This window comes from Scardinius erythrophthalmus, assembly GCF_964197995.2.
Source record: "Scardinius erythrophthalmus genome assembly, chromosome: 8".
In the NCBI taxonomy this organism is placed as follows: Eukaryota; Metazoa; Chordata; class Actinopteri; order Cypriniformes; family Leuciscidae; genus Scardinius; species Scardinius erythrophthalmus.
Window position 1 is genome coordinate 35,963,581 of NC_138228.1, and position 26,142 is coordinate 35,989,722.

General features: G+C 40.4%; 1 protein-coding gene across 1 annotated transcript in view; it reads right to left on the minus strand.

The window, feature by feature from the left end:
- Positions 1-15,331: 15,331 nt before the first annotated feature.
- spon1a (spondin 1a) overlaps positions 15,332-26,142 on the minus strand; it is a gene marked incomplete at both ends in the record, with an annotated part of 422,542 nt that continues 411,731 nt past the window's right edge. The window contains 2 exons of the mRNA XM_081371883.1: positions 15,332-15,495; positions 17,842-18,108. Of these exons, the coding sequence (XP_081228009.1) occupies positions 15,332-15,495; positions 17,842-18,108 (431 nt within the window). The remainder of the gene's footprint in view (positions 15,496-17,841; positions 18,109-26,142) is intronic.

Genomic DNA, 26,142 nt, shown 5'->3' on the forward strand with positions numbered 1-26,142 from the left:
GAGCCGGAGCCAGTGTCTGTGTATGTTCCAGTTCCTGAGCCGGAGCCAGTGTCTGTGTCTGTTCCAGTTCCTGAGCCGGAGCCAGTGTCTGTGTCTGTTCCAGAGCCGGAGCCAGTGTCTGTGTATGTTCCAGTTCCGGAGCCAGTGTCTGTGTATGTTCCAGTTCCTGAGCCGGAGCCAGTGTCTGTGTCTGTTCCAGTTCCTGAGCCGGAGCCAGTGTCTGTGTCTGTGTATGTTCCAGTTCCTGAGCCGGAGTCTGTGTCTGTTCCTGAACCTGAGTCGGTGGGGCCAGTTCCAGTGCCAGTTCCGGTGGTGCCAGTTCCAGTGCCTGAGCCGTTGGTGCCAGTTCCAGTTCCTGCGTCGTGGCCGCCCGAGGGGTCTTCACCGCCGTGGCCGCCCGAGGGAAAGTCTCCGCCCTGGCCGCCCGATGGACTGTTGACACCGCCCTGGCCGCCTGAGGGAAAGTCTCCGCCCTGGCCGCCCGATGGACTGTTGACACCGCCTTGGCCGCCCGAGGGAAAGTCTCCGCCCTGGCCGCCCGAGGGAAAGTCTCCGCCCTGGCCGCCCGAGAGAAAGTCTCCGCCCTGGCTGCCCGAGGGAAAGTCTCCGCCCTGGCCGCCCGAGGGAGAGTCTCCGCCCTGGCCGCCCGAGGGAAAGTCTCCGCCATGGCCGCCCGAAGGGTCGTCTTCGCCATGGCCGCCCGATGGGCCGTCTGCTTTGCCCTGGCCCCCGGCTAAGTCATCACCCCTGTTTCTGTTCCCCTCCATGGTCCTGGCCCTCCATCCCTTCCCCTGATCCTCCACCGTTGCACCTTCCTCCTGGACTTTTGTTGGGTTTCGTTTTTTGTTATGTCTTGGAGCGTCTGGTAGCCGCTCCGTAGAGGGGGGGTTATGTCACAGTGTCTCGTTTCCTGCCTGTTCCTGTTTCTTGTGTTTTGGATTGCTTTATCGGTTTTTGACCCATGCCTGGACTTGACCATTGCTTTTGGATTACCCTTAATAAATCTTATACCGCTATTGGTTCTTCCTTTGTTTCACTAAGTGTGGATCTTGACACCTACATTTTAGGCCTATCTATGTATTCATTAGTTTGAATATAGCCAAAATTGGAACAGCTAACATCTTAGTTGATGACATATATATATATATATATATATATATATATATATATATATATATATATATATATATATATATATATATATATATATATATAAATTGCTAAACAAAAGCTTATTTGATATATATATTCAGTATATTCTACAGTAAAAACTGTACTCAAATCTAGTCAACGAAATGTTGTCTTTCATATTTCGCCTGACTGTAACGTTGTTTTTATGAAATATTAGGGCATAAATGTTAATTTGCAGTTTAATATACGTATTGCTTATACAAATAGCCTACATTTTATTTCAACATATTTCAGTCGATTTTTACTCATCTCAGTATAGTAATACAGTTTGCTAAAACATCATCATTCATTCACACACGCAATTTAAATTTAAACTGTCTTTTTGCGAGCTGTGGTAAACAGCGCGCATCTCTGCCGTTCGTTCATTCATAAACAGAAACCCGATTCACGTGAGAAGAAAAAAAAACTTACAGTATTCCTCAGCTCGCTCCTCGATATACCCGCACTTCTGAGGTAGGCTACTTTTTTCATCAAAAGCTTATGTGGCAGTATATTCTACAGTAAAAACTGTACTCAAATCTAGTCAACAAAATGTTGTCTTTCATATTTCGCCTGACTGTAACGTTGTTTTTATGAAATATTAGGGCATATAAAATTGCAGTTTAATACGTATTGCTACGTACAAATACGTACAAATAGCCTACATTTTATTTCAACATATTTCAGTCGATTTTTACTCATAGTAATACAGTTTGCTAAAACATCCTCATTCATTCACACACGCGATTTAAATTTAAACTGTCTTTTTGCGAGCTGTGGTAAACAGCGCGCATCTCTGCCGTTCATTCATTAAAAACAGAAACCCGATTCACGTGAGAAGAAAAAAAAACTTACAGTATTCCTCAGCTCGCTCCTCGATATACCCGCACTTCTGAGGTACTTTTTTCATTATTGTTATTGCTCACAGCGCTGCTGAGACGGTGTTAAAGTAATGATCTGAATAAACTGATATGTGGGCGTTCACAGGTTTGCTTGGATTGCCTCATTCATTTGCGTTTGAATAGCGCGCGCTCTCCGTAGGCGGAGTCACATTACATTTGAATTAGCTCTAATGAGGTCGACTGGAATCGCTCTCTTTTAATACAGATTTCACAACATGAGAATATTTGTTTTTTATATAAATTACTTCATTTAACCCTCTGGAGTCTGAGGTGTTTTCTGGGCACTGGAGGTGTTCTGACATGCTCTGACATTTGTGCTTTTTTCAGTTATTTATAAACATGTTAATGGCAAAGGTGTAAATTCACTCTATATAGCACAAACAGGGCTACCAAAATATGTGATCACCATGCATGTATATTTTTTTATTTTTAAGAGAATAATGCTTATGCGTGGTTATTGAAAAAATTAAAAATGAAAGTTGCTGAAAGAAGACCTCAAAACTCATAATAAATATGCATGAATAAGACTTTTGAGAAATGGATGTTCTTCCTTCGAGTTCTGGCTTCAAAATTATGTGAAAATAGTCTTGCTTTATCGTTCAGATAAAACAATACATTGATTTAAATTGATGTAAAACAGGTTTTGCTTGGAAAGCCATTATGCGAGTGGGCGTGAACGAGGAGTGGTTTACACCTTGGAATACAAAATGTCCCACCCATTATGCATAATGACTCTGCATAATTAGCCATTCATTCAGGTGTGTCTCTGACTGACTGAGCCACAATGCAAGGACAAAAAATTAGAAGACTTATATTGACCATTTAAGATTTTGCTTACATCTATCTTGTAAATATGTTTTGCTATTTTATTAAAAAGGTTACAATTACAACAATAATTAAAATTTCAACAATATTTCAAGTGTACTCTTTCTTTGTAAAAAAAAAAAAAAGATTATAGGCCTACATTTTAGGCCTATCTATGTATTCATTAGTTTGAATATAGCCAAAATTGGAACAGCTAACATCTTAGTTGATGACTTTATATATATATATATATATATATATATATATATATATATATATATATATATATATATATATAAAAATTGCTAAACAAAAGCTTATTTGATATATGTATTCAGTATATTCTACAGTAAAAACTGTACTCAAATCTAGTCAACAAAATGTTGTCTTTCATATTTCGCCTGACTGTAACGTTGTTTTTATGAAATATTAGGGCATATAAATGTTAATTTGCAGTTTAATACGTATTGCTTATACAAATAGCCTACATTTTATTTCAACATATTTCAGTCGATTTTTACTCATCTCAGTATAGTAATACAGTTTGCTAAAACATCATCATTCATTCACACATGGGATTTAAATTTAAACTGTCTTTTTGCGAGCTGTGGTAAACAGCGCGCATCTCTGCCGTTCATTCATCAAAAACAGAAACCCGATTCACGTGAGAAGAAAAAAAAACTTACATTATTCCTCAGCTCGCTTCTCGATATACCCGCACTTCTGAGGTACTTTTTTCATTATTGTTATTGCTCACAGCGCTGCTGAGACGGTGTTAAAGTAATGATCTGAATAAACTGATATGTGGGCGTTCACAGGTTTGCTTGGATTGCCTCATTCATTTGCGTTTGAATAGCGCGCGCTCTCCGTAGGCGGAGTCACATTACATTTGAATTAGCTCTAATGAGGTCGACTGGAATCGCTCTCTTTTAATACAGATTTCACAACATGAGAATATTTGTTTTTTATATAAATTACTTCATTTAAGAGAAGAGAATTCAAGCTTCATGCCTGTATGTCTGTTTGCCTGTTTGACTGAGTATTCGCTGAGTTATTGTTCATTTTCGGACGCGTTTCAGAATGGACGACACTGGCAGATAGAAGGCAGAACTCGCATCACGTTTATTTTTCTTTATTTGGCAAAAAGCACAACACTTTGTTTTTATTGTGAGTATACACAAAAATAATACACATTTAACAGAATCGATTGATGTATGAAACTTGTTTTGTAAAATCAAAGTCAAAAGAGTATTTTGGGTCTCAATTCAACTCATAAGGAAAAAAGCGAGCAGATCACGCCGGCGTGATCTCCGACCTCTGAGGGTTAAGAGAAGAGAATTCAAGCTTCATGCCTGTATGTCTGTTTGCCTGTTTGACTGAGTATTCGCTGAGTTATTGTTCATTTTCGGACGCGTTTCAGAATGGACGACACTGGCAGATAGAAGGCAGAACTCGCATCACGTTTATTTTTCTTTATTTGGCAAAAAGCACAACACTTTGTTTTTATTGTGAGTATACACAAAAATAATACATATTTAACAGAATCGATTGATGTATGAAACTTGTTTTGACAGGTGTCTGAAATAAATATCAACTCACGTCAATCATGTTGACCGGCGACAGCCTGTGCATCATCAGCTTGAATGATGAGCACGCGACCTGGATGTATAAAGGGGAGCCTTGCACACATGACAACATCTTTTCGTCTTCAGGGACTGTTTGTCTGTTTTGAGAATATCGCTGAAGCGCTTGGGAGGCTCTCTCTCGAGAGCCTCTTGTGCAAACTGTGAGCGTTTTTCATTTAAAGATGCTCCGCTCTCGTCGGACCCTTTTCTCGAGGGAGGAGGGTTCAGCATCTGAGCCCCGTGGTGCACGCGATTTGTGAAACAATACTGTTTGGGTACGAGCCGTTCACAGCAGTTCCTGAGGGTGCTGACTGTGTTCATTAAGAAATATCTCAGCGCGCGTGAGAAAGAAAAAATCTGTGCGCTGTCGGATGTTTCAACCTCGCACCTGTTGACTTTCTTCTCGAGGGATGAAAGCCAAATATATTTTAACGACTCGTTCTCGCGCTTGCCGAGGCAGTGTGTAGATTACGAGAACGTATATTAAATATTAAAACAGTATTGTCTGGTGATTATGGCTGCATTTAATTCTATGAATTAAAATGATGGAATATTATCTGACTTTTAAGAAGTTAGATATTTAGTAATTCAGCCTATCATCCAGATCGCGTTATCCAGTGTTTTTGGCTGCATTTTAATTGAGGAATTAAAATGATGAGCAGCGAACAAAAAGAGCAGGTGTAATTCTGGTCTTTTTGTAAAATGTGAAATTAACATATTTCTGTTTCTTTTCAGACCACGTCTCCTGTTTTAGAGTCTGGGGCAAAATGTTTTGGGTAAGAAAATCTTGATTTACTTTTTCGATGGTCAGGTAGTAGGTCTTAACAGGCCTCCTTGACCATACAGTCCCCATTTTGCAACCGGACAGCGCTTGGGCCTCCCTGAGGTGAGCTCCCAGGATTTGACTGTCAAGGAGTAATGTGGTTATCAGGTCATAGGCCTCACTAGGCCTTCCTGAAAATGAGCTCCCACATACTGCGGTTGAATATGAGCTCCCACATTCTGTGGTTATCAAGTTATAGGCCTCACCAGGCCTTCTTGAATATGGGCTCCCACATACTGTGGTTATCAGGTCATAGGCCTCACGAGGCCTTCCTGAGTATGAGCTCCCACATACTGTGGTTGAATATGAGCTCCCACACACTGTAGTCGCCAGGTTATAGGCCTCACCAGGCCTTCCTGGTTATGAGCCTCCATATGTCAGGTTACAGGCCTCACCGGCCTTCCTGAATGTGAGCTCCCACATACTGTGGTCATCAGGTTACAGGCCTCATCCGGCCTTCCTGGTTATGAGCTCCCACATACTGTGGTTGGATGAGCTCCCACATACTGTGGTTATTAAGTTATAGGCCTCACCAGGCCTTCTTGAATATGAGCTCCCACATACTGTGGTTATCAGGTCATAGGCCTCACAAGGCCTTCCTGAGTATGAGCTCCCACATACTGTGGTTGAATATGAGCTCCCACATACTGTGGTCACCAGGTTACAGGCCTCACCGGCCTTCCTGGTGATGGGCTTCTACATGTCAGGTTACAGGCCCATCCGGCCTTCCTGAATGTGAGCTCCCACATACTGTGGCCGCCAGGTTACAGGCCTCACCCGGCCTTCCTGAGTATGAGCTCCCCCACACCGTGGTCGCAGGTCTTCCTAGTTATGAGCTTCCTCATGTCAGGTTATAGACCTCATCCGGCTTTCCTGAATGTGAGTTCCCACATACTGTGGTCACCAGGTTTCAGGCCTCATAGGCCTTCCTGAGTATGAGCTCCCACATGCTGTGGTCGCCAGGTTTCAGGCCTCTCTGCCTTCCTGAGTGTTAAGCTCCCATATTCAGTGGTCACCAGGCTTCAGGCCTCCTAGGCCCTCCTGGTTATGAGTTTTCACATGTCAGGTTACAGGCCTCACCAGGCCTTCCTGGATGTGAACTCCCATGCACTGTGGTCGCTAGGGTATAGGCCTCACTGGTTGTGAGCGTCCACATGTCAGGATGCAGGCCTCATCAGGCCTTCCTGAATGTGAGCTCCCACGCATTGTGACTATCAGGTTACAGGCCTCGTCTGGCCTCCTGATCATTGGTTCCCACATGCTGGGGTTCCCAGGTTACAGGCCTCACCGGCCTTCCTGGATACAAGCTCCCACATTCTGTGGTCGTCAGGTCACAGGCCTCAGCGGCCTTCCTGAGGATGAGCTCCCACTTACTGTGGTCGTCAGGTTATAGGCCTTACTAGGCCTTCCTGAGTATGAGCTCCCACATGCTGTGGTCGCCAGGTTAGAGGCCTCACCAGGCCTTCCTGGATTCAGAATGGATAAGTGCATGCACTTTCGTTTCATGCACTTTCTAAAATCCATATTTATGGTAAGGGTTATGCGCTGTACGCTTCGTTCCCTTTTTTATGTGTGGTTCAGACTCCGGTTCTTCACCTTGGGTCCCACTCTAGATGCATCTTCTGTCGCAATGTTTTACGACAGGCGCTTCCCTTTCAGGCTATCTCCCACATTCTGTGGTTACAGGCCTCATTAGGCCTTTCTGAAGGTAGCCCCACATTGTGTGGCTGTCAGGTTACAGGCCTCTCAGGCCTTCCTGAATACGAGCTCAGGCCTCACAGGCCTTCCTGAGTATGAGCTCCCACACGCTGAGGTCGCCAGGTTAGAGGCCTCACCAGGCCTTCCTGGATTCAGAATGGCTAAGTACACGAACTTTCGTTTCGTGTACTTTCTAAAATCCATATTTATGGTAAGGGTTATGCGCTGTCCGCTTCATTCCCTTTTTTACGTGGCTCAGACTCCGGTTCTTCACCTTGGGTCCCACTCTAGATGCGTCCTCTGTCGCAATGTTTTACGACAGGCGCTTTCCTTTCAGGCTATCTCCCACATTCTGTGGTTACAGGCCTCATTAGGCCTTTCTGAAGGTAGCCCCACATTGTGTGGGTGTCAGGTTAAAGGCCTCTCCGGCCTTCCTGAATACGAGCTCCCACTTACTGTGGTCGCCAGGTCTCAGGCCTCACAGGCCTTCCTGAGTATGAGCTCCCACATACTGTGGTCGCCAGGTTAGAGGCCTTACCAGGCCTTCCTGGATTTGGACTGGCTAAGTACACGCACTTTCGTTTCGTGTACCTTCTAAAATCCATATTTATGGTAAGGGTTATGCGCTGTATGCTTCATTTCCTTTTTTACGTGGCTCAGACTCCGGTTCTTCACCTTGGGTCCCACTCTAGATGTGTCTTCTGTCGCAATGTTTTACGACAGGCGCTTCCCTTTCAGGCTATCTCCCACATTCTGTGGTTACAGGCCTCATTAGGCCTTTCGGAAGGTAGCCCCACATTGTGTGGCTGTCAGGTTACAGGCCTCTCCGGCCTTCCTGAATACGAGCTCCCACTTACTGTGGTCACCAGGTTTCAGGCCTCACAGGCCTTCCTGAGTATGAGCTCCCACATACTGTGGTCGCCAGGTTACAGGCCTCACCGGCCTTCCTGATATGAGCCCTCATGTACTGGAGCTCCCCACATGAGGGGGTCATCAGGTTTTAGGTCTCAGTAGACCTTCCTGGTTTTGAACCCTCTCTTACTTCCCCAGTGTTCGGAGCGAGCACTGGGTAGACCCGGGGATTGAGTGGACGATTTCCGTCGTTTCTTGAGGTTGAGTCACACTCTCCGGGAGATCCCGTCTCTGTGATCCGGAACTGAATGGTTTCTGCCAGCTTTACAGGCCTTCAGTTTCTGGATGCCTTATCCAAGGCAACTTCCAGAGGCTCTGTCTTGGACAGACAGGCAATGGCCAGACTGTGTGTCTTAGTATAGATCACCAGGCCAGCCTGGTGGCATTTCAGGAGGCATGCTCCCCTGAATAGTGACTGGCTGGGAGTCCCTTGGGTCCCCTAGCCACACTCCCTAGAAGGGACCCCTTCTATTGGAAGTTGTGGTCCTAAGCCTTTGAGCTGGCCCAGATATACCCCCCATTAACCCTTTAGGCGCCAGAGGTTTTTTCCTAAAATGTTCGATTTTGACATCTTAATTTCAAAAGGCTATATATTAAAAGTGATAAAAGATAGAGACTTTCTGTAAATTATAGAAATATTAAGGATGACCCAAAGTTTATGTAGGGATTACATTTTCCCATCTAATTTGCATATTATGACGTCATATAGTGGCGGCCATCTTGGATTATAGAATTTTCATGAAAAGTCACATGTTTAAATGATAAAATGCAGCACTTCTTTCCCCCAAAAATGTCCCTCACCTTCTGTATGCTATATTGCACAATACTGAAAGCTCAGGTAAATAGTAAGTACAAACTGTGTAAATCATTACTAATAAATGGTAGAAACAAACTGAATGCATGTAGCGGTTGGCCTTTTGCTGTAGAGATTTTCCATTTACTACATACAGTTGGCACTCTGATTCCATGTATATGGGGCACATATTATTCATATGACACACAAACACAAGTAGACAAGACCTGTTTAGTTCAAAAGCTCACTCGCCACGGCAAGCCACAGATCATGAGTGAGATGACGAGACAAGACGAGAGACAATGTTAGTATTTTCTTTTTCTTTTTGTGTTTTTTTTTTTTTTTTTTTGGTTGTTGTTTTTTTAGCTGACAAAGACGCACACATCACAAGGACATGAACACACAAAAAAGAACACATATTGTACACTACTAAATGGTCAGGGAAGTAGATAGTAAATCAACAGTGTAAATCATTACTAATAAATGGCAGACAAAAAAAAGAAAAGAATTTATGTTGCAGGGCTTTTGCTGTAGAGATAATGACTCCCTATCCATCCAGGTGACATTTCTTGTAGTGTTTCATGGTGTGGTCTTGTGATAGACTATGCATAATAGCCCCTATGCCCCGTGTCACACCGCCTCTGCTCCTGATACAAGCAGCGCGGGCGCGGCCAGATCTGCCTCGCGCGCGCGCACCGAGTGTGCACAGCTCGGACTATAGTTATTGTCATTGCGACTCCCCACCCTGCCTCCACGTTGCCCCCTAACTGTCCTATGACTACTTCGACCTCGTCTAATGTACCCAGTGGCATTAGACAAAGCCTCCACCACAATACTGTCGCCGCGATTGCGGAGACGCACACGGTCACCATGGCTAGCGGGGTAAAAAATCTCCCGCGGCCGCCTCGTTCCCCACAACACTAACACGCCTGCTAACTTCGCGATGAACACTCCGACCCCGGGAAACATTGTTCCCACCACTGACATTGGGAAAAGGAGCATATATATTGGGCAAAGGATTCACCGTTTGTGCTTGGTGTAGGACTATACTTTCACTTTCAGAATCACCGTCATTTTCTGAAGGCAGATAACGTTATTCCCCTTCAGAATCAGGGTCCGCGAATAGAAGACCCAACACTTCATTGCGGGTAAGCTTTATTGATGCCATTAGATAATAATAATAATAATAATAATAATCTAATGTAAATACTCGCTGACATTGACAATATTGCTCTGATAAAATGGCTCACTTGCAAACTAGCTCCGCTTTAGTTCGCACTGATTCATTGCGCTCTAACTCGAAGATTTTGTATAGAAACATGACATTTTTTTGAGTCGGGGATGAAGTATGACATGTCTGCCAACTAGTGGAGGGGAGGTCGAACGAAATTTGACACCCTATTTGACAAAATCGGCCGTTTTATTCAGTGCCGCATCTTGTCGAGTAAACTCGACCGTGGCGCCCAGAGGGTTAACTATGTTCTGGCGGTTTCTTGGTTCATTAGCTTGGGCTATGACCGGTAGGGAGTGCTGTCACTGACAGCCCGATGTGACCTAAGGGTGAGTGGTTCCAGTGTTTCTGATTTACTGGTTCGGACAGTTGTCACTGCCTTTGGGCACGCACTCCCCTCAGCATGGTGGCGTTGGTATATCGTTCCCCATAGCGTCATTCTGACGTAGTGTAGAGTTCCCTTTCGAAAGGGAACGTCTCAGGTTACGACTGTAACCTATGTTCCCTGAGAACAGGGAACGAGACACTACGTCTTCCTGCCATGCCTCGGGGCCTGCCTGCAACAGTCCCTTCAGACGATAGGATGTTGTCATGTGTGCAAGGCTCCCCTTTATACATCCAGGTCGCGTGCTCATCATTCAAGCTGATGATGCACAGGCTGTCGCCGGTCAACATGATTGACGTGAGTTGATATTTATTTCAGACACCTGTCACGCCTGAGGCGTTCCCCATAGCGTCATTCTGACGTAGTGTCTCGTTCCCTGTTCTCAGGGAACATAGGTTACAGTCGTAACCTGAGACGTTTTCTGGAGGCCCACCTACAATCAAAATACTGGCGCCGCTAGTGTGTCAGTGTATTGATTCATTGTCCCTTCATAGTTTGCAAGAGACATTTAATAAACTGAGCGCATTTAATAAACTGAGCGTAGCCTATTCATCTGTCAATATGAAACGTGACTTGGCCATTCTAATTAATTATCGGAAGAACGCGTATCGACCACCGTTACTGTAAAATATGCACGTATGTCCATTTAAACTCGATTTTGGTCAAATGTGGATTATATCATTACACTGGCAAGAATATGGTTACATTTAAAGATGCCGTACCAAGTATGACAACGCTACGTTCAACTGCTTTTGAAATTACGGTGTTTTTTTCACTTCCTGAAAAGTAACCGTTTTGGACATACGTGAGTTTCATCGGGCAGCGGCGATATATATATATATATATATATATATATATATATATATATATATATTGTGTAAATAAGTGACCAGGATGATTTTCACATTGTTTTGAAGAAAAAACTACTACAATATCTAGTTGTATTAGTAAGGCTACAAGATCCAGTTCTCAAAAGTCTTGTGAACAAATGTTGTGTATTTTATGTGGCCTTATTTTAGCAACTTAAATGTTTAGTTTTTTAAATAACCACGCATAAATGTTATTTTCTCAAAAATACATACATGTTTCTCACATATTATTGTAGCCCTGTTTGTGCTGAATACAGTATAATCAGACTTTAGCCATTACTATGTTTATAAGTGTGGCAAGCAGGACAAGGCAGAGGGCCGTGAGACTGGTGGTGTGATTACTGATGAGCGACACCTACGCGCTGCACAGGTCTCGTACCTCTCACAGAGGAGCTTCGGAAGCATAAAAGGAGCGATGACAGTAAAGGACGAGAACGGACCAGGCCTGGACTTTACGTTGTGTTTTGTTTAGGTTTTATTATATGTGTGCGGCAGTAGTCCGTGAGGGGCTGCCACCTTTACTTTCGTTTTTTTTATTTATTTTAAATGATTATTAAAGTATGTTGAACGTTCACCGGTTCCTGTCTCCTTCTTCCCATAACAACATACCTTGATACATTAAGCAACTGAAAAAAAGCACAAATGTCATGGAATCAACACTTCTCCCGGGCCCAAAAACACCCCCTTTTGCCAGGAGAACTGAAGTTATTGCTTTAGAAAAATAATTTGTTATTGGTTCACCACTGTTTCTAATACATTATTGATGCGAGGTGGGATTCAAACTGAGTTCTGTAACCTTTCCTCAGTATTCAGGACCTACTGATAGACATTGAGCAGAAGTTGCCATGCTGCCACAAAGTCTGACAGGCGGATAATTGAATCACTAGAATCAACCTGTTTGGGGCTCTCAATCAGAGAACTGGCAGGGAACAATCAAAACAAACTCTGAAGAAAGATTACCCGTGAGTGAAGATGGGGCAGATAAAATACAGAGTGTCTCTGCTTCCGAATCACCAATGGTAATAGGGTTGGCAGAAACACCCTCTGATGGCATCACGGGAGGCCTGGTACATGTTGTGGTGTACCCAGATCTACCACGAGAAGGCTCGCCCCCAGTGACCTGGTTTCAAAGGAGTCAGGTCTTCTTTTTAGCCACCCGACAAGAGATCACAGGCCTCAGATCGAACTATCTCTGCGAGAAGAGGCGCAAGCAGCTACGCTAGCCTTCTGCTCGTCCCTTCTGGAACCAGGGCCTGGCTGGGGACGGCTGGTGGATGCCACTGGCTCTAGGAATTAACTCCCTCGACTATCGAATGCCATCGACTGTCACTTAGCTTCCTGGTACCTCTTGACAGTTTTGAAAGAGATCACTTACAGAGAGAACAACAAAGGGCCCAAGACCAAGCCTCGTGGCACAACAAATGTGTTATTTAGATGCATTTGTACTGTTTTTGGGATTATATGATTAGTGGGATTATATAACAAAACCTTTAGCACAAATAATCAGGAAATGAATTAGGCACTTTGTAACATTTCCTTTTATTGTAAAGGGCAAATATTCAAAAAGTATGAATCATGTCAGATGACCAACAAGGAAGAGAGACAACTACAAAACATCTACGCAAGACTTTGGTAAGAACAATTTCTTATAAAAAAAAAAAGTGTGTTGATAAAACCAAAGCAAATCAAAATCCAACAAATAACATATTTCAGTTAAATGGTATCTACATCTTACATTGGGGAACAAAATAGTAACAGATCAGTGGGTCCTAGACAGCATTCATTTCAAACATGAGACAGAGAAAATCCTGGAATGGCTGGTTATATGTGCTTTAGTTCAGGAAAATTACACACCAAAAATGAATCACTGGAGACAACAGTTCCATTACTTATTTGAATTGGCTTATAGCCATTATCAGTACTCAAGAATAGTATATTTTCCCCACAATAATTTTACAGTAATCTTGCAAAAGTAAGTACAGCTGGTTTGCATATGTGGCAATACGTCTGGGCAGAGAACATGTTAAAATCAAACATATTGCCAGATCTAGGGCTTGATTTACAAAAGAGCTACTATACGGGAAATTGACTGGGTCTTGACGTTTTTTTTTGTTTTTTTTTGCCCAATGACTGACTGTTTAACTGCAGATGTTACATGTACTGTATATCATATAGGCTTTAAGTGAATTACATCTTAATTTTTGAGTGGCTTTCCTTTCTTTCATAGTGCACAAATGTTTATGCTGGAAGGGATTTGGCTGTGAAAAACAAAGATTCCAACAACTCAAAAATATGTGAATGTTAATATTTTTTAGTGTTGCAATGTTTCCCCAAAATATTAAGACACTGAAAACATACCTAAACTGTATGAATGATATTGCATTAAATAAAATATATAAAACCATGAACTATTTATTTTAAACATTGTACAAGCACACTTTTCAACATGTCTCTTGCAATTTAAATGATTAAACAATAGATGTAATGTTCAAAATAAAGACATTATTTTTTTTATGCAAATTATTTTGTATTTGCATACTTTCTGGTTGCCAAATGTTAGTGGTTAGTTTATTTATTTTTTTGTATAGTGGAATAAGTTAAAATGAGGTACTACACTGGTGTACTTTGCTATGACACTTGTGTGATACCAGCAAGATAAAATTAAATACAATTTTTTTTTTAAATAATCAATTCGAAGTAAGCTCAACATTTTGAGGATGCCATTTGGTTTGATAATTTATCTTCCAGTGCAATACAAAAATCATACATTTTAAGTGAGACTAAGTATCGAAATTATTTTTGGGTCACTGTATATTGAGGAGCTAAGTGGAGTAAAAAGCAAAAAATAAATAATAGTCTTTTAAGATGGCAAAACTAACAGAATAGAAGTCTTTAGATGCAAGTAAAATCTCATCTCTTATGCATTTTATGAAAAAGTGTGTTTATACCATTAACTTGCATTTGTATAGACAATAAAAAGTACAACATTGACAACATCTAAAATGTAAATTATAGATGTATGAACAACTTTATAGAACACTACAAATCCATTTAACACAGCTGACTCTTTTACCTAGGTTTGGTTTAGAGGTAGGAGTGAGATTAGCGATTAGCATTAAATATGTATTTGATGGTATAATGAAACTAAACTTGTCGTTATACATTTCTCTGCCTGTTATGTTTTATATATTATTTTTATACTCTATAAAAGTGATTAGGTTTAGGTCTGGTGGTAGGGTCAAGGGATCTAAAATCTATAAAATGATGAAGATGTAACTATACATATATTCATGACATAAAAGATTTGTAAATATTTTACATTTCTATAGCTGCAAATACATAATAAAATTTACATTATTTAGATGTCGTCAATAATTCCATATTGTAAGTTTCAGTATCTATCCAAATGTACCAAAAAACTAGTATGTTTTTTACTCTTTTGTACCTTTTGTTTAAAAGTTGCAAACTAATACCTTTGTTTAATTGAGACCAAACTGAAAAAAAATAAAACCCCCTGGATATTTATGGTCATTTTAACATTGAATTTCAAATCTCTTGAATTAATTTTTTGTTTGCATAAATGTAGCTCTTGTGATCACTTTGATTACAGGTTGAATGGGAACATGTGTACTTGTCAATTTTTCTTTTGGTCTGTTTGTAATAGCAAAAAAAAAAAAAAAAAAATGTTTTATATATTTCACATCACAGTGTGTGTGTGTGTGTGTGTGTGTGTGTGTGTGTGTGTGTGTATCACAGAGTATAAAAGAAGAAATTTGTTTTAAATTTCATGTCAGAACACATTAATTCCATGGTCCTGCTAGTGAAAAAACAATATTTAAAATAACTTCAAAGCTTCTCAAAGGGCTGCTACTCTTAAATATGAATGCATATTAATACATCTGAATTGTACAGTACATTGCAACTCTGAGCACCCTCCTTCTTGGTTTCGCATCTGTTTACAAGGCCCGGGTCACTATAAAATCTAGAAAACAAAAATAACAGACTACCTGTTGCAGCTTTCCAACCCCGAACAGAGTGTATTAAATTACTGCAAGACATTGTCACAGTCTGTTCACAACCTAGATTGGGTCCAATCCCACAAGCCCATTCAGTACAGCTCTAGCAGGGGTGGACATTGCAGGCCCGTATTTCCTTTCGGTCTTTACAGCTATTTAGTTGTGCATTTTTGAATCTCTTCCTGGCCGTCATTAGCCGCTCCTGGATTCCCCCACCACACAGCTTGGTACAGTCAGTCCATCCAGACCACGGCTTCATTTTGCATCCTTTTGGAAGAAATTCAGACCAGATACAAATGCTGTTAGTTGCAATAAGATCAGTCAAGTCATCTGAAATTCTGTTCTGTGACATTGTCTGTAGTGGTGATGTTATGATGTTTTGAATTAGTAAAGGAGAGCTTTTACATCTGTAGTTGTGATGTTATTAAACATAATTTCTAACAGAGAACGTTAGAATCTGCAGTGGTGATGTTGTGATGCTGATTTGCCAACAAGAGAGTAAGTAACTGCATCTGTAGTCTCAATTACAAATTTAATGACACTGTTATGACTCTGATGGGCAAAAAAAGAGCATAAAGAGCCCCAGTATCCACAGTGTCAATGACTACGTTTACATGCAGCCAATAACCCATTCAAAACCGGAATATTAGCAATAACCCGGTCACGCACGGCCATGTAAACACCGGCAAAAACCCGAATATGCTCATATCCCAGTTTTTAAAAACCCGAATATGATCCCTGGGGTACCCCTTTTCTAACCCGAATATTTGGTCATGTAAACGTGTATCGGCATATCCCCATCAAAAGGAACATTGATTTGTGTTCTGCGCATGTTCTATTCACAAGGAATCTTTGTCTTTTGAGTAGAGACGGCGCATACAAAAACCTGCGTGCAGTATACCGGAAGTAAACAAGAAGTAGAGGTAAACATGGCGAGACGCAGCATAGCACCACACTTTTGGAGCGAGGAGGAAAGCGCAAACAAAGGCGATCGCTATCTGCCCCGAACTATTCATTATCCGCGTGCTGCTGCTGTTGTTGTTGTCTTTGGATACAGGAAGAAGAATCGGAAATGACGCATATTGCGTCTTAAGGTTGTCCGTACGTCCAGACGCTAACTGTGCGTCGCCGTTTATCGGGATATTGCCAATTGATTACAAATTCCATGTATACAGGAGTAACTCTCTCTGCTCACGCATGTAAACGGGTTATTCCGAATGTTTCAGAAACCCAAATAGTGACCTTAACCCGACCATAACCCGAATATTGACAGCTTGTAAACGTAGTCACTGTAATGATAGCCTACAGAATTACTAATGGAGAATGTCTGCATCTTAAGTGTCTATGTCTTAATGCTAATTTACTAACAGAGAGTGTAGTGTCAGCGTCTGAAGTGGTATTGTTATGATACTTATTGACATCTGCAAGTTATATTCATATTGTGATCCTGTCTAAGGAGATCTTCAGTATCTCTAGTGGTGATGTGATGATTCATAATTACTTATGCAAGTGTCCAGGCTTCCTTCAAAGTTCAGGCTTCAAAAATCACACAACAAATGTTAATGCATACATCCCCAGATGATGAATCACTTTCTTCTGAAGCAAAATGATAGGCATGTGAGAGAAAAAGTGATAGTCCTCTGTGCTTCTGCATCACTTCTTGTGAGAGTTTCACAATATGCTTATATCACACTTCACAGCATCCTCACAGTTGGTCAGAAGTGATAGTTTATAGTTTAAAAGTTTAGTATTTTTCTCACACAAACCTACAATTTCTAAAACTATCACTACGTTTTTGGGTCTACACACCATAGAGGATCAAACTTTGTCCCTCAGTGTCACCTCACTGGCCAAGAAAGCACAGCAACATCTCCACTTTCTGCATTGACTGACATGGGCAAACCAACTCCCATCCATCCTTAGCATGTTTTACAAAGGAACCATTGATAGCATATTAACTATTAACATGCATCACTGTCTAGTTTTGGCAGTTGCAATGCTCCAGACCACAAGGCCCTACAACACATTGTAAGAGCTGCAGAGAAGATTACTAGAACATTTCTCCCTACCATTTCAGACATTTATGAAAAACACATTGTGTGAACAAGACCCACATCATCGCAAAAGATCCCAATAATTGTTATCTTCATTTTAATACCTCAGGTATTTTTACCACACAGCTGCTATCAATGCAAAATTACCTGTCACTTTTGATTCCATCACTTATATTTATTTTAAGTATATTGTTTAGAGTGTATTGATTACAGTGAAGTAATTGTATTACTTCAAAGTAATTGTAGTAGTTAAGTAATTGTCCTCATAATTGTAATTTTTGTAAATTGCACTGTAGATTTAGTGCAATCTAGTGACATTTGTCACACTGTATACCTGTATATGGCTGGAATGACAATAAACATTTTTTTAATCTAATCTGATGGGGTCACATGAATTACAGCAGTGTCCGTTTTGCCTTGTTTTTAAAGTGTCAGATTTGTGTTTCATAGAATAAAGAAAGTAATATACATCTGGGATGGCATGAGAGTGAATAAGTTATGAGAGAATTTTCAGTTTTCAGTGGAGTATCCCTTTAACAGAGATGACGTGCATATTCACCTGCAAGCTCATCTGCGCTCTCTTCCCTTCCCTGTTTGTTCCTCCTCTTCTTACGGTCTTCTTTGCGTCTCTTCCTCTCGTCACTGTTTAAGCGTCCTTGATTACACTTCTTGATCTTGCATGTTTTTCTCTGCATGGTCTCAGGGCATGGATCTCCTCCAAACTGAGACTCCAGAGTGATCATGCGTGTGCGGATCAAGTGACCTTTCCCGCAGGACTTACTGCACTCTGACCACTCAGACCACTGTGACATCATACAGTCCATCGCTAGAGAGAAAAAGACATTAAAAGAGACAATATTCAAGCGCATGGAGAACATTTTATTAAAAATGTAATTATTTCAAAGGCTGTTTATCATTTTGGGTTTATTTATTTTTTGTACATTTTCTTTATTAGTCACTATTGGTTTACACACACATGTATGTATTAAAAACATTTGTGTAAAGTGTACTGTTATGTCCTATGAATCGTGTAACCTTAAAGGGGTCATATGATGGTTCTAAAAATAACATTATTTTGTGTATTTGGTTTAATGCAATGTGTTTACGCGGTTTTAGGTTAAAAAAAGTAATTATTTTACACATGCTGTACATTATTGTGTCTCCTCTATACCCCGCCTTTCTGAAACATGTTAATTTTTACAAAGCTCATCGTTCTGAAAAGTGCGGTGTGCTCTGATTGGCCAGCGAACCAGTGCATTGTGATTGGCCCAAAAACCTTAAGTGCATGACGGAAATGCCACACCCATTACCATATTTGAAACATCAGCTCCCAAAGTAATAATGAAAGGTGATAATGTCAGTACTACCTTATCAATTCAAGCCCAAATCCGATCCGGAAAATGCAGATGACCAAGCTAATTGATCAACTTTGCCAGCGCGACTGGACCAGATCGTATCAGATTGGTAAGGTTTTATTTCATTGGGGAGTTACTGATTATAATGACTTATACTGTCTTTTTTTACACTATAAACATAAAACTATGTCTGCATTTGTGATCACAGAAACGACAAGCAAGCACTACTCTTTACTGCTCAAAACTCGCGTTTGAATAGTCAGTAGCAAATTCTTAAAGGTCCTATGGCATGGATTATTTTATTATTTTATAATGTTTCCTGGGGTGCCCTTATAATGTTAGTATGTTTTTTAGATAAAAAATTGTCATCATTTAGAAATAAAAGGCATTTTTCCTAGCCTGATTTTAGCCTCTGATTTGAACGCTCTGTTTGAAGGGGCATGTCTGCTGTGAGACTTCAGTGTAAACGCTCACTGATGTGATTGGCTGACATGCTTGCATATGAAATAGGTAGTATTACATGTGGAACTCTCTTGAAAACTTTTACTATTACAGCTATTATACCTTTTTACTATTACAGCTATCGAGATTAACAAATCGTGAGAAGTTTTTAAAGTATTTAAGTCAAGTCAAGTCTTCCTAATTTATATAGCGCTTTTAACAATGTAGATTGTTTCAAAGCAGCTTTACAGAGACAAACATATAATTTATGGTAACAGTGATTGTTTTGGCTTTATAGTGGATCTTTAATAAAGTTATTTTCCAGCTAAAGTTAGTTTTGATTGACTCGCTTCCGTTGCAACGATCATTTGTTATTAAATTAGGGGCCGCTAAGACGACACCATTCTCTCTACATAGACTTTAAACGTGAACCTGTGATAAATGCTGATGGCGTTCACATGCGCATTAAGAATTGGTTCTATAGTTATGTGCGTTTGAATATATGTGCGCAGGTTTGGAATTCCCTACAGACCAAGCCTAAACAAAGTACTGGTCTTTCCTTATAAATTTTGATACAGAATTTTATTTTATTTTGTCACTTCGGGGTAGGTACGTGAAACGAATTTTCCCGACAACGCTTTATCTGTGGAGAGGTAAAGGGATCCTCCATAGGGAGAGACTAGTTGACACTTCAGCACTGCGTTGTCATTGGGTTCAGACGAAGGTCCTTCGTCAGATCTGGATACGGCCTGGATCCGGCAGGCTGCGGGAAAACCTCGGGATAAACAAAGACACTAAAATTAGCGTAGATGCCATGCTTCTTATGATGTAACGAGTACATCAGGATTTATGGGAAGTGTTCCCGGTTCTGGCTGACCTCCTCTGTGCAGCCTAATATGGAATTATAGAAGTCTATAATGTGTTATGTGTATTCTAGGTCAAAGAGATGTGTTTTTAGTCTAGCTTTGAACTGACAGGGTGTGTCTGCTTCCCGGACGGTGGTAGGAAAACTGTTCCAAAGTTTTGGTGCTAAATAGGAGAAGGATCTACCGCCAGCAGTCGATTTTGTTATTCTAGGTATTATTAACTGGCCGGAATTTTGAGATCGCAATAGACGTGAAGGACTATAATGCGTTAAGAGCTCGCTCAAGTACTGCGGAGCTAAACCATTTAGTGCTTTGTAAGTAATCAGCAATATTATAAAATTTATGTGATGTTTAATAGGGAGCCAATGCAGTGTTGACAGAACCGGGCTAATATGGTCATACTTCCTGGTTCTGGTAAGAACTCGAGCTGCTGCGTTTTGGACCAGCTGTAGTTTGTTTATTAAGCGTGCAGGGCAACCACCCAGTAGAGCATTACAATAATCTAGCCTTGAGGTCATGAACGCATGAACTAATTGTTCCGCATTTGTCATTGAGAGCATATGGCGTAATTTAGATATATTTTTAAGATGGAAAAATGTGGTTTTACAGATACTAGACACGTGACTTTCAAATGAAAGATTGGTATCAAAGAGCACACCCAGGTTCCTAACCGAAGACGAAGACTTATCAGAGCAGCCATCAAGTGTTAGACAATATTCTACACTGAAAAAAAAGATTTTTTGGCCCTGTAATTATTATTTCAATTATCTATATAAATTCTACAAAAAAATACCAATTCAGTGCTTTAAAAAGTTTACTTTAAAATAGCAGTTTTTCATGTAGTGCATTACTTGGTGATTGTTTGTAATTATGTGTCCTCAGTTTTGTATGTAAATTGAATCATTCAATCCAAGTAATATTCACTAAACCAGTTCATTGGCTTAATTAGTTGATATTTCCAAGTAAAATGTAATGGAGTGACATCAGTGAATCTGGCAACCTTCTCTGCACTCGGAGCATGACGTCAAAGCCCCTCCCCACATTTGAGCGGTCTTTCTCAGACATGTACCAGACAGTCCATGGTCCACATTTCGACGGTTGGCAGACTTGTTGACAGAGACGGGAAGAAGTGAATATGGAACCATGAAGGTAAGTTTTAAGCGAAACAAACTTTGTACGTTCCTGTTGGCTCACCTACTTAAGTCAGTTTCTCCGCACTGAAAGCAGCGGCGCTTGCTGCGCTAGCAAATAGTGTATTTTCCTGCTAGCTAGCTAACTAGCTAACTAACTTTGCTGGCAGGAGGTATGTCCAGAATTTCCCACAGCACTTTACAGCTAAGACGGCCGCCTAAACAACACACGCCTGCTGCCTTAACTAACGTCAAAAAAAAAAAAAAATAAATAAAAAAAAAAAAATATATATATATATATATATATATGTATATGTATGTGTATATATATATATATATATGTATATATATATATATATATATATATATATATATATATACATATATATATATATATATATATATATATAATATGCAGGGCCTGAACTTCAGCACGGAATTTATGATTGTGCATTTGTGAATAAAACGACCACGGTCCAGTTTGAAATAATTGCTGCACTGCTGCCATGAGGTGTATTTTGAAGAAAAAAAAAAAAAAAAAAAAGAAAAACTACTCGATGCGGACAAATGTGTGGCCTCCGTGTACACGCACTCGATTTTACTCAAGTCTTCATATTGACCTGTTTTAAATGTGACACCGAGCTGACACAGTATGTTGGACTATGAAACCTCAAACGTCCGCGTACAGTATGTAAATTAAAAAAAATGAAATATCAGTGTGCATCCTTGAGTTAGTAGAAATGAGTTGAAAAGCATATAGATAACCTTTTTTTTTTTTTTTTTTTTTTTTTTTTTTTTACAGAACATAGGACCTTCTGACTGCTAATTTGGACTGCACGACTGACACAAGGTAAGATCAAATTACTAATGATTAGTATTAGTCAGTCCCTTGTCTTCACACTGATTGCCCTTGCTCGTTTAAAACATTTAATGCCCTTAAGACCCATTTGTCTCGACACCATGTGGAGATGGTCACGCAAAGTGGACCTCTTTCATTTACTTGTATACTTTGCTGCTCTGTTTTTTTTTATTCAGAGAAGCAGTATTTTGAGCATCTTAACAACCACTTAAGGAAGTTTGAAGCAGTTGCATGTGTCTTCAAAAACTGCAACTTCAGTACAAATATTTATTCCACCTTTGCTACACATAGACACAGAAAACACCAGTCACACACCCTTGAGGTTTTTAAAACTGAAGTATTAAAAAGCCAACCTAATGAACCCATGTTTGCTCAGGATGAGACCTGTGTGGTGTCTCAAGATATAAAAGAGAAATTTGGCCATCTATTTTTAAAGTTGGAAAGCATGTTCAATGTCCCAAACAAATGCATTGATGAAATAGTAGATGAGCTTCAGTTTATATCCACCTCTGCATTTGGTCCACTTTTAAGAGATGTGGTGGTGTCCACCTTGAAAAGCCATAATTGTGATCTGGATCCAGCCATTATCTCAGATTTAGTGAAAAATATTTGTGAGACACACCCTATAAGTACTGCCTTGGGGACAGGTGGCCCTTTCACAACTTCATACAAGAGAAGAGAATTTATGAAGAAGCATTTTTCAGTTGTTGAATCAGAAGAACACATACTTGATAAAAAAAAGGGCAAAACCTTCCAGTATGTCCCAATATTGCCCTCCTTGGTGCAGGTCCTAAGTAAGTCTTTTCAAGAAAACACATTTGAAGGTGAAAACAAATCTGAAAATGACTTTAAGTACCAGACATTTCGTGATGGATCTCACTATCAAAAAAAATGAGTTTTTCTCTGTAGAGGAGAACAGAGTGAGTCTCATCCTGTACATTGATGACTTTGAGGTATGTAATCCTCTTGGGACATCTCGAAAAAAGCACAAAGTCACAGCTGTCTATTGGGTGTTGGGAAACATTCCAGTGCAGTTACGTTCCACATTGACATCAATCTACCTTGCAATTCTGTGTAAGGCTGAAGACACCAAGCAGTTTGGATTCCAGCGAGTTTTAGACCCACTGTTAACAGATATCCAAAGCTTGGAGAAAGATGGTCTTTTTGTTCCAGCGTTAGGGAAAGCCATTAAAGGGACTGTGGTCAGTGTGGTGGCAGATAATTTGGGGGCGCACTCTGTGGCAGGATTTGTCGAAAGCTTTGCAGGGTCATACGTCTGCCGGTGTGTGTTTTGTGTTGGGGAGCGATCCAAGTTTCAGTCCAATGAAGTGAGATCTGGGTCTTTTCATCAAAGAACCAAAGATCAACATACACTGCATGTACAGACAGCTGTGTCTAGTCCAGATCACCCACATTGTTATGGTGTAAAAAAACAGTGTGCATTGTCAGAAAACCTTGAGCATTTTCATGTTACATCTGGTTACCCTCCAGATGTTTTACATGATCTGCTGGAGGGCATTGTTCCAGTGGAACTGGCTTTGGCATTTGATAACTTGATCAAGAAAAAATATTTTTCTCTCATGAAACTGAATGATGCCATTTGCAATTTCCCATACAAGTGGAGTGATAAAACAAATCGCCCTCATCTCATTCCTGCTAACTTTTCGACTCAAAAATCAGTAGGGGGCAATGCACATGGAAATTGGTGCTTATTACGTCTTTTGCCTCTGATTATAGGTTTAAAAGTACCCGAACAAGAGCCTGTATGGCAGATGCTGATGACACTGAAAGACATTGTGGACCTTGTCATGTCTCCAGCCCATACCGAAGAAAGCATTTGCTATCTTGACAGCATCATTTCAGAACACCGAAGCAGATTCCTTGATGTTTTCCCCCAACATCAGCTCATTCCCAAGCACCATTTCCTTGAGCACTATCCTCAGCTCATTCGGGAATTTGGCCCCCTAGCTGCCCTCTGGACAATGAGATTCGAGGCCAAACACAGCTTTTTCAAGAAGGTGGTCAGACACACTGGTTGTTTCAGGAATATTTTGCTGTCCATTGCAAATAAGCACCAGCTCATGGTTGCATACCAGGCACGTGCAGAGGGGGGGGGCGTTGGGTGCTTGAGCACCTGCCCCTTTGCCCCTTGGTGCCCAAAGTGCCCTTTTGTCAAGGCAAAATTTCCTCTACTTTTTTTGTAATTAAAGGCCCTTTTGTGGATGCCTGCCCAATCTAACTATTAGTAAAATTAATTAATAATAATTTAGCCATAAATAAAATGACCCACATGATGATCTTTCACCTGACTAACTCATTCCTCACGCTGCACGCACATTTTTTTTTAATTTCGCGTGGCTATGCGCACTACCAGAGGATATCATCAAATCTGCGGCTGCTGGTAAGTGGCGTTTCATTCTCAGCGAAGTGATTTTGATGTTCGTTTACTTATTATAATTATTTTACTAGGACGACGTGAAGAGAGCATGCAGAGATGTTGTTTAAATTGCTGTGTGGAACGTTAGGCTATAGAAGTAGCCTAACTGTTTTCCTGAATGCCATCAAGATTGAAACCGAGACTGATTTTATAGCAGGTCAATAAACAAATAGTTAAAATTAAGTCACTTACATTTTAGACGCAATGATTATTTTTGTTCTGTTTCAGCAACGAAAATAGTTCCAAACAAAGATCACAGCAACACTTGTTGCATTACTGTATGATTCAGCATTTTGAATGAATCGGTTGAGTCAAAGATTCAATTACCCATTCATAAACTGCCTCATTCTGAATAAATCAGCCGTTTGAATGAATCGTTTGAATGAATGACTCAATGACTCGCTCATTAAGACTGACGCCTGCCGCCTCCTACTGGCGGTTTAGTTTCATAAAGTATCATTATTTTCAACATTCCTTATTTGTATATTGAAAAATATTTAAAATAATCTAATTTAATACAGTTATACTTTTTCAATGTTAATTATTTAATTTGATTGGTAACAGCCTAGTGTCTTATTATTTTAATACAATATATTGATCAAATTTGAGAATTTGAAATGAAAGATGGAGCATACATTTAATAAAATTAGGGAAAAATGCCCTTTATAAAAGGTACAAAAAATTAGTGTTTTCAAACAGTGATGTAATGAAACATTGACAATTTAAGCTTGAAGGGAGTAGGCCTAAAGCCTCTGTTTAGGCTATGTAATTTTACCAAAAGAAGAACTTTTATTTTAAATAAATGTTCATTTTAAATCAGCCTACTTCAGTGTGATATGTTACCATATTATCATGCTTAACACTAAGAATTTGAATAATTGTAATGTGCTGATCAGATGCAGATATTTAAATCAAAGAATATGGGCGGTTTTGCGGATGGATTATTTATTTTTAACAGTGGATTCGGGTGACTCAAAGTGCACCAGATTAATGAATTTATCTTTAAAATGTACAAAATTTTCTTCCGGGGGGGCATGCCCCCGGACCCCCCTAGAGATACCAAACTCCACCCACATAAATAATGTGGGAAACACATTAGGCTATATGATGATCTACAAAAAAATACTAATTTAATTATCTTATTATTAAAATACATCCGCCTCATTTTGAGGCTGGAAAAACCCTGTTACTGTATTTTGATCACAGCCCTATTTAAAGCCTTGTTCCATGTGCCCCCTTTTATACTTTGAGCACCTGCCCCTCCAGAGGTCTCTGCACGGCCCTGTTGCATACCATCAATCACATTCTGTCAAACCATTACTTGCAGTCACAAAAACTGTATATTTCTCTTCTCTGTTGTTGCAGCTTCTTCCTGTTGATATGGCACCCTCAGCGAAACTGCGGATAATTTTTGGGGAGGATGATGTCCGCAAACTACTTTTACCTGCAGGCATCCCAAGCACACTTCAGGACCTCAATGATGTTCTTCGAGAGACATTTGATATTACAGGACCATTCACTGTTATGTACCAGGACATGGATTTCGACGATCAGTTTTTCACTTTGACCTCGATTGAGGAAGTACAAGATAAAGCTAACCTCAAAGTAGTAAAAACTGAACCAGTGATCTTGAGTCTCACTACTGTGGACATGTCAGAAGTCGAATCTCCAGTTCCACTATCTACAGAAGCAAGCTCCTCCTCATCTGGATGTGACACAATCCTGTTGTTCTCCCCAGATGAGATTGGACCATCCTACAGGTCTAAGCCATG